Genomic DNA, 9,458 nt, shown 5'->3' on the forward strand with positions numbered 1-9,458 from the left:
ATTCAAGTGATTCTCCTGCCTCAGCCTCCCAAGTAGCTGGGATTATAGGCACCTGCCACCATGCCCAGCTAACTTTGTATTTTTAGTAGAGACAGGGTTTCACCTCTGGTCTCAAACTCCTGACCTCAGGTGATCCACCTGCCTTGGCCTCCCAAAGTGCTGGAATTTGGTGCCAGCCCCCTTTTTAAAAAATCATAAAAAATGTCTACATTAGGCTGGGTGTGGTGGCTCATGTGTGTAATTCCAGCACTTTGGGAGGCTGGGTCCGGTGGATTACTTAATTCCAAGAGTTTGAGACCAGCCTGGGCAACATGGTGAAACCCTGTGTCTACAAAAATACAAAAATTAGCTGGGCGTGGTGGCACCTACCTGTAGTCCCAGCTACTGGTGAGGCTGAGGTGGGAAAATCACTTCAGCCTGGGAGGTGGAGGTTGCAGCGGAGCCACGCTTGTGCCAATCACTCCCGCCTGGGTGACAGAGTGAGACCCCAACTCAAAAAAAAAAAAAAAAACGTAAATAATTCAGCTAGTGTATTTATAGGCTGATATTGTCAGTGGCTTAACTGGATGTTTGCAATTTTTTTATTTTATGAATAAAAATGTACATATCCACTTTTCCCTCACAAATGCTATTGTAATTCATACCTACACCAAAAGGCAACAAAAGTCATGAATGACATCTGTCTTTCAATTCATATCTTAGCTGTTAAGAAATTTTAAGCATTTAAAGTTATCTACCAACTTTTCAGTAAACTATTGAGAAAAATGAGAAGAGCCTACTATATTTAAATAATTCCAAGAGTTTACTGGCATCAAATTTTATAAGTTTAAATTTTCTGAAACATTTGGATCATGTCCTCTTTATCTCTGTATTGTGCCCAATTTAGCAGTGTGCCTGACACAAAAGTTTGTGACCTCATGACCAAGTGGCCTTATTCTAATATATTGCACATTTTACTTGAGTTCTCCTGGGAAGTTAACATCCTCTTCTAAACAGATACACAGCTCCCAGCCCTATGAGAGCAGAAATCTTATCTTATTCAATCTGTCCCAAGCATCTGGAAAGTCCCTGGCACATACTAGGCACTCAGTATTTGGTTGTTCCAGTTAACATATGAGATGGTTAATCTGATTATAGTGAAATTCAGAGGGAATGCTAGGTTTAGATTGCTTAACTAAAAGTAAATTTAAATAAAAGTGAATTTAGCAAACTGTAGTAAGACAGATTTAACTAAAAATCATTTCTCAGAAAACTAGTTTCAAAGAGTAGAAGTTAAACAGGTTTCTTTACCGCTGGAACCCTGTAGGATTATTCTAATCCTAAATTAAAATCTTTTGTAAATCATCAAGTATGTAGCATTTCCCAAATTGATATGAACACAATTTATTTATTTTTTAACCAAGCATCCAGAGAAACTGATTCTGAAGAACACACTCTGGGAAATGCTGCATGATACTATATTAGGCTACACATGAACACTAAAGAACATTAAATCAGTTTCCATGAAAAACCTGAAATGTTCTAATTTCCTAAAAATCATACTGACTTGTATATGTTAATATTCTACCTAAAATTAAGACAAGAAAACATTTAATTGAAGAATCTGGTCTTCTCTAGGGCTAAAAAACCTTAAGCATATATGAAAGAAAAAAAAAATCAAACTTGAAGATCTACACACAAAATATCTTTTATTCTGTGGAATCAAAGCTCCACACAAGTACTTTATAAGATCCATTAATGTATTTTTTTTTTTTGAGACAGAGTCCTGCTCTGTTGCCCAGGGTGGAGTGCAGTGGGGCAATCTCGGCTCACTGCAACCTCCACCTCCTGGGTTCAAGCGATTCTCCTGCCTCAGCCTCCTGAGTAGCTGGCACTACAGGTGCGTGCCACCATGCTCAACTGATTTTGTATTTTTAGTAGAGATGGGGTTTCACCATATTAGCCAGGCTGGTCTTGAACTGACCTGGTGATCCGCCTGCCTCGGCCTCCCAAAGTGCTGGGATTACAAGTGTGAGCCACCGTGCCCAGGCCTAATGTTGTATTTTTAAATGGTATGATTATACAACAGCTTTCTTTAAATCTAAGTTCACAAAAATTTGTCAGTACATCATCTGTTTTATCTCTACTGACTATAATTACCACTTGTAAGAACGTCTAACCACATTAATACCTGACAGAACTTTGAGGCCTGATTATAACTGGATATTGGGTAGCATCCAATTAAAGTATCAGTAGAGCTTGGATGTATCAAAGAAAATATTTTATTTAAGTTCCCAAAACAAACTTGAGGAGTTATGCTGGGTTTGAACTGCAGAAAAAAGGCCAAGTTAAAATAGGAAAACAAATAGTTTTCATTTGGTGGCAGCTGAAATCAAAATATACATGTGTATACATTCTAATCCATCATCTATCCCGTGTGGCATTTTCCAAGGTTTTAAGAGTCTACCAGGCCAAACCCTTTGCCACTTTCACTGCTTTTGCTTTGCTTTTCCCCTTTCCTTTCTCTCGCTTTGCCTTCAGCCTTTTTCTTTGCCTTTGGTTCATCCATATTGGGTACTGTCCATGCTGGTCTAGAAGAGTCTTTTTGTTTCTCTTAATATCAGTCTCCATTTTCATGTCATCTGCATAAAAAGATGGAAAAACTGTTAACATCATGTATGAAAAAAAACCACCCTGTGTATTAGCATACATATTAATGCACTGAGCATATTAATGCACTGAGAACATCAGAACACTAGAACTGAAGGTAGACCGAAAATAGAGAAGAAAAAACTTTCTAAAGAATGTTGGCATGATCTTCCTTAGAATAATAATGTTAAATAGGAAACATTTAGGATGCATGCTTCTGAGTTAGTACATTAGTAGATATATGGTTCTGAGCACATGTGAGTTACAAGAACATTTCTCATATTAAGTGATTCCTTGAGTTAAGCCAGTAAGCCCACCTACACTTCTAAGGGATAGACCTTAGATGTAATGAACTGATTAGGAATGTCTGGCCATTTCTTATGAACTTGAACTAAATTAAAATGAACTGAGAACGAACTTCGAATGAACTCGATGGAGTAGTCAGCAGCAGGGTTGTAATGGGAGAGACAGGCACTCAACAGAGAAGAAAGACCTGGACACATCCTGGGGCTGGCATACTTTTCCTAGCTAGGTAACACTCAGAGATCCAGCTCTACTGATAGGAGACTTGGCAGGAAGCTCAGTGCAAGCATGCTGTGGTACATCTAGAACCTTCTCCACTGTGAAGGACACGTCCAGAGTCCTTCACTGGGACCTTCTATTATCTTGACTACCTGGCATTATATTAGATATTCATCATTGTTTCCACAGTATCTAGAATAGTGTCTGGTATATAACAGCCAATCAATAACTAGGTGTTGAATGATTATTTTAGGTGCTGTTCTAGTTTATGGGGATATAGTGGTCCATATGAGCTCCTACCTCTGACAGAGTTTACGATGTTCTGTTGACGGGAGAATAACTAAGCAAACAGAAAGAAAACCTCAGCCAGGTATAGTATCTATAGGCATCTGTAGTCTCAGCTATTTGGGAGACTGGGGTGGGAGGATCATTTGAGGCCAGGAGTTCAAGGCTGTTGTGGGCTTGGTCACGCCTGTGAACAGCCACTATACTTCAACCTGGGCAACAAAATGAGATCCTGTCTCCAAAAAAAAAAAAAAAGAACTGGTAGGCGCTGGTACGAACACATTAAGATAATGAGGTTTTTAGGCATGACAGTGATATAATCTGATTTACCTTCTGAAAAGATCACACTGGTGGATATGTAGAAGATAAATGAGAAGGGAACAAGAGCGGAAGTGAGAAGTAAAAAGGCTCCAATAGTACAGGCAAGAGATGACAGCCATCTGAATCAAGGTGAAAGCAGGAGAAAAATGGATACGGATTTCTAACGTATTTTTAGGACAATCAGTAAGACTTGCTAATGGTTTAGATGTGGGGAATAAAGGAAAGAGGAATCAAGGATGACTACTAGGTTTATGGCTTAAGAAATTAGGCAGGCAGTTGAAAGAGTAGAAATAAGGAAAAACATGAACTTGAGGGTAGAGATGAGAACCAAATTGATAACACATAGATTACTAAATGTGGAGACTCCCTCAGTCTCAGTCCCACCAACCTTTAGCTCCTAAAATATCTAAGAATAGGGGCATCCAGACATTCCCCAGGCAGGACATAAAAGAATTTCCCTTTGGGGATGATGATAAAAAAAAAAAAGACTTAACAGATTCTGATATAAGAGGTCTCCGAATAAAACCTCCTGGAGCCATTCCAATTCTTCCATACATCTAGTAGTTGATATAAGCTCTCCCACATCTTGTCTCCCTCCAGCTTCCAATTATCATTGTAGTGCCGCACTTTTAAATACAAACAACAACCACTGATCACCAGACATTTGAGAAAAGCTTCTAATATGAAAGAAAGAGACAAAAGTAAAGGAATGGAATGGCTTGGGAGGGAATTCCAAGAGGAAAGACACACAATACATACCATAGATAAAAATTTCAAAAGCAAACTGTAATTAATACCCTTAGGAAAATCAGAGAAGATATAAGCCCATTTAGAACACAGAATTCATGACTCAAGGGGCATTTACAAAACACAAAGAACACAAAGCTATGAAAAAGGAACAGTAGGCCAGGTGTGGTGGCTCACGCCTGTAATCCCAGCACTTTGGGAGGTCAAGGTGGGTGGATCATGAGGTCAGGAGATCGAGACCATCCTGGCTAACACGGTGAAACCCTGCCTCTACTAAGAATACAAAAAGTTAGCCAGGCGAGGTGGCGGGCGCTTGTAGTCCCAGCTACTTGGGAAGCTGAGGCAGAAGAATGGTGTGAACCCGGGAGGTGGAGCTTGCAGTGAGCTGAGATTGCACTGCTGCACTCCAGCCTGGGAGACAGAGCGAGACTCTGTCTCAAAAAACAAAAAAAAAAAAAACAAAAAAAAGGAAAAAAAGGAAAAAAAAGAAAAAGGAACAGTAAAAAAAAAAAGAAAAACTTTTAGAAATCAAAAATATAAGAGTAAACCAAATAATAAGAACCAGAATACAAGGTCAAGGAAATTAGAGGGTATAACAAAAGAAACAGAAAACAGGAGAACAGGAGAGAAAAGAAAACAGGATCAATCCAAAAGAATCAAGAGTGGATGGGCATCTGGTATCTAGAACATATAAAGAACTCTTAACAACCCGATAAAAAAAGACAAACAACGTAACTGAAAAACGAGGCAAAAGACTTGAGTAGACCTTTCTTCAAAAAGATACACAAATGGTCAATAAGCATACGAAAAAATGTTCAGCCGGACACAGTGGCTCACACCTGTAATCCCAGCACTTCGGGAGGCTGAGGCAGGTGGATCACTTGAGGTCAGGAGTTCAAAACCAGCCTGGCCAATATGGTGAAATCCCATCTCTACTAAAAATGCAAAATTCAGCTGGGCATGGTGGCACATGCCTATAATCCCAGCTACTTGGGAGTCTGAGGCAGAATTGCTTGAACCCGGGAGGCAGAGGTTGTGGTGAGCTGAGATCATGCCACTGCACTCCAGCCTGGGCAACAGTGAGACTCCATCTCAAAAAACAAAACAAAACAAAACAAAACAACACAACAAAAAAAAAAACAGTTCATTCAACGTCATTAGTCATTAGGAAACTTCAAATCAAAATCACAATGAGAATCTATTTCATACCCACTAAGATGACTATAATCCAAAAATAGAAAACAAGTATTAGTGAGGATGTGAAGAAACTCAAATACTCAAACACTGCAGGTGGGAATGTAATATAGTGTGGCTGATGTGGAAAATATCAAAAAGAATTACCATTTGACCCAGCAATTCCACTTATCAAACAAAACCTTGTGCACCTGAATGTTCACAGCAGCATATTCACAACACCCATAAAGGGAAATAAATCTAAATGTCCAGCAACTGCTGAACAGATATGAAACATGGTACATGCAATGGACTATTATTTAGCCTTAAAAAGAAAGGAAGTACTGATATATGCTACAATGTGGGTGACCTTCAAAAGCACCACACTAAGGGAAATAAGCCAGGCACAAAGGTATTATATGATTCCATTTGTAAGAAATATTCAAAACAGGTAAATCCACACACGAAAAGAGCACATTAGTGGTTGCCAGAGGCTGGGGGTAGGAGGAGGAGAGACAGACTCCTTAATGGGTGTTAAGTTTTATTTTGGGGTGAGGAACGTGTTTTGGAACTAGAGGTGATGGTTGCACAACAACATGAATGTACTAAATACCACTGAACTGTACACTTTAAAATACATAATTTTATGTTATGTGGATTTTGTCTTAACAACCAAAAAGAACCAATAGGGTGGGGTGACGTGTGTGTGAGGAAATGAAAACAGCAAGTTATGGCAAGTGTTTCAAAAAGTTTCAAGGACAGCTGAAATAAAGCAGCAGATTGAGAGAACTTGAGGTCAAGGGAGAAATTTTTCTTTCTTTCTTTTGACATTGAACATCCCAGAACACATCTATGCTGTTGGCAATGACCCAGTGGAGGAGACTGATAAGGCAGATGCCATGAGTACAACCCCTGAGAATGTAATGGGGGAGAGGATTCAGAACACAAGTGGAGAAACTGGCTTTGGAGAGAACATTAATAAAAAAGGGAAAACAGCCTATACATCTGAATTCTTATAGACTTGGGTAGTGGAAAGATGAGGATATTTCTGTTGGTTGGCCCCTTTTTCTCACAGAAGTTGAAGTTAAATGCTTTTTGTAATTTTTATTCATATGGAGTGGGAGAAGGATGAAATGGGAAGAAGAAAAAGTTAAAAACAGTGATTTTTAAAGGGAAAAAAAATCCCTAAGTTTGCGAGATTGAGAATACTGCTCTCTTCCTTGGGCATAAGACATCAAATAAATGTATTTCTATTTTAAAGTCTGGGTATTGCAAATGCTTAATTTAGTTTGCTGCCAAATTGGTGCATTAAATGTGCAAAAAGCAGCATTAAGTCTTAATCACTTCATGATTAAGACACAAAGGTTCCTAGAATCTGTCAAAATGAAATACTGAAACCCAGTGATTTTCAGGAAAATAGCATAAGGGCATAGGACTCATAGAATGGGAATTAGATCTTACAAAGAATAAAATGAAGACCTATGCTGCCTAGGCCCTGAGTGAACTGTATACCCTTCCAACCAGAGTGTGTCTAGATTTGTCTACTCCTGTAGAACTATTTATTCCTGAGACATGGAGGCTACTGTATAAGCACCAAAGACCCACTCTAAATAATCCAAAACATACCTATATACACAAACGGACTTGATAGATTTTTTTTTTTTTTTTTAAATGAAGCAGAGGGGCTGGGCACTGTGGCTCATGCCTGTAACCCAGTGCTTTGGAAGGCTGAGGTGGGAAGAATCTGCTTCAGCTCAGGAATTCAAGGCTGCAGGAAGCTATAATCACACCACTGCACTCTAGCCTAGGTGACAAAGGGAGGAGACCCTGCCTCAAAAAAAAAAAAAAAAATAGAGAAAGAAAGAAAAAGAAGCAGCACACTCACCTTTTTCATCTTTTACCTCACATTGCATTTTCTCTTGGCAATGTTTGCGTTTGGGTACCACCACAGTTGCTATCTCTTGAACATCTTTCATTAAAACATCACCTTCTAGTTTGAGAATACTTTTAAGCCTGCTGAGCTCCTTTGGGGCATTCTTTTTTCTCTTTTCAGCACGCATCTTTCTTTTCCACTTACTCCGTAAGCTTTTAGCCATGTTTTACCTGAAGTTAACAAAAATATACATTCAAAAGCAAATCTTTAATATAAAAAAGAAAAAAGGCAAATCCTTAGAAAACCAGGCCAACAGATATCTTTACAAAACAAGTGAAAAGTAAAACTCTTCAATCTGTTCACTTTTTATGACAACATGCAACTTATATGAAGATCAACATGGTACATACAGTCACTAAATAACAATTAAGGTTTCAAACTTGTAGTCATAAGCAAACTACAAATCAAACCAATTCTGAAAGCACCTTGAATTTCTTTACAAAATACAGAAATTTAATTTCCCCAGAATGCAAGAGCGTCATCACCTTACATTTACGCAACAGCTTACAAACTACAAAACGATTTTTTTAACACTTCACCTCATCTTCATTATCCATCCTCTCAAGCCAACTTAACGACTCTAAACTTACCTATTCCTACTCTTGTTTTCTTTCCACTCAGTGGGCCCTAAATCCTCCACAAGGTGCTCAGTGTGATCTTTTAAAAGAGCATTCACTGCCTTTCTTCGAGTTCTTTAAAGACCTCCCTCATATATATTCAAGATCTACAAGGTTATTTGTTATCTGTCCCCTGCCTCCTTCAACTCTATTTCATTTCATTCTCCATCCCCATCCCCGCAGGCTCCAACTACGTCTGAAAACAGTCCAAACTATCTCTAAGTCAGTGCCTTCACGTTTGCTGTCCCTATGCCTGGCAACTGCTCTTCTCAAGGCTTGCTCCTTCATTCGATACCTCAGAAAGGACTCCTCTGACTTCCGTAAGCTCCCTTCCCTGCTTAATAGGTGTTACAACCTGAAACTACTGTTTTCTGTCACACCCCCCACCCTCTCCCCAGACTGCAGACTCCACGAAGGTAGAAGGAAAGGTCTTTTTCCCAGTGCACAGAATTTTGCATACTTGTTGAACGAATGACTAACATTTTTTGAACGCCGGCAATCACCAACTCATTCCGCTCCCTTGTCTACATAACTCAACCCTTGCGAGGGGCTAGGAAAGCGGGCGGTAAACAACCTTGAGGGCCGAAGTTAACTTCAGCAGGAGTAAACAACAGGGGAGAGGGCTCCACTTTACCCAGTGCACTCGGAAGCCGGAGGGCCCCCACCAAGAAGAGCACGGGGAACCTTCGCCCTCAACCAAGGCCTGCATCGCCGGACCGGAGCTCAAGTATAGCCCACGAAGTGTCAAGAAACGAAATTCTCCAGGGGTGGCGGAATCAAGTCCCAAGTCCCCTGTCTCACTGGACCGGTGACGCACCGAACTCACCTGAAAAACCAACACACACGCCTCAGGATCACGCCGACCGGAAGTCTTTGCACTTCCGTCTTCCGGGCAGAGGACACCCGGGCCGGACGCAGTGCATGCCGGGAGACAAAATATCTCAAGAAGCCTTGAGAGGCGGGATTTTGGAATCCTGGCGCTGACGAGCTTCCTTCTTTGGTGTGATCGCGGACCTAGAAACTCGGTCCGTCCCATACAGGTGTATGTAGAAGTCGGATTTGGAGAATGCGGAAGCGTGTGCCAGTCAAGGTTAGGCTCCAGGTAGGTCCGCTTTCCGGACATGGGCAGGGTAGCCCCGAAACTAACCCATGAAGTGAACCTGACCAGGGGACCCTGCTGGTCAGATAGCGAGCTCCGAGCCGACCTTTCGATCTGACCTCACCGTTTACAG

The 9,458-nt window shown here is 40.5% G+C and overlaps 1 protein-coding gene across 2 annotated transcripts; it reads right to left on the reverse strand.

Annotated features, from left to right (window-relative positions):
• Window positions 1–1,443: 1,443 nt before the first annotated feature.
• LLPH (LLP homolog, long-term synaptic facilitation factor) lies at window positions 1,444–9,134 on the reverse strand. Of its 2 annotated transcripts, none has more exons than XM_025402108.1 (3): window positions 8,801–9,050; window positions 7,562–7,779; window positions 1,444–2,621 (listed from the first exon to the last, which is right to left on the reverse strand). In XM_025402108.1, the coding sequence occupies exons 2-3, from the start codon at window positions 7,770–7,772 to the stop codon at window positions 2,443–2,445; spliced, it is 390 nt and encodes a 129-aa protein (XP_025257893.1). In that variant the 5' UTR covers window positions 7,773–7,779; window positions 8,801–9,050; the 3' UTR covers window positions 1,444–2,442. The 2 variants fall into 2 exon arrangements, with proteins under 2 accessions (XP_025257893.1, XP_025257892.1); XM_025402107.1 differs by lacking the exon at window positions 8,801–9,050 and adding an exon at window positions 9,053–9,134 and having other exon boundaries at window positions 1,672–2,621.
• Between the last annotated feature and the right edge of the window lie 324 nt (window positions 9,135–9,458).

Source organism: Theropithecus gelada, chromosome 11 (assembly GCF_003255815.1).
Source record: "Theropithecus gelada isolate Dixy chromosome 11, Tgel_1.0, whole genome shotgun sequence".
Classification (NCBI taxonomy): Eukaryota; Metazoa; Chordata; class Mammalia; order Primates; family Cercopithecidae; genus Theropithecus; species Theropithecus gelada.

What these genes read in the sequence shown, in the direction of transcription:
- LLPH (XM_025402108.1), bottom strand. Translation starts at nt 7,772, where the DNA reads ATGGCTAAAAGCTTACGGAGTAAGTGGAAAAGAAAGATGCGTGCTGAA. An exon ending in TGAGGTAAAAGATGAAAAAG is followed by an intron (nt 2,622 to 7,561) that starts GTGAGTGTGCTG and finishes CTTTTTATGCAG; the next exon opens with ATGACATGAAAATGGAGACT.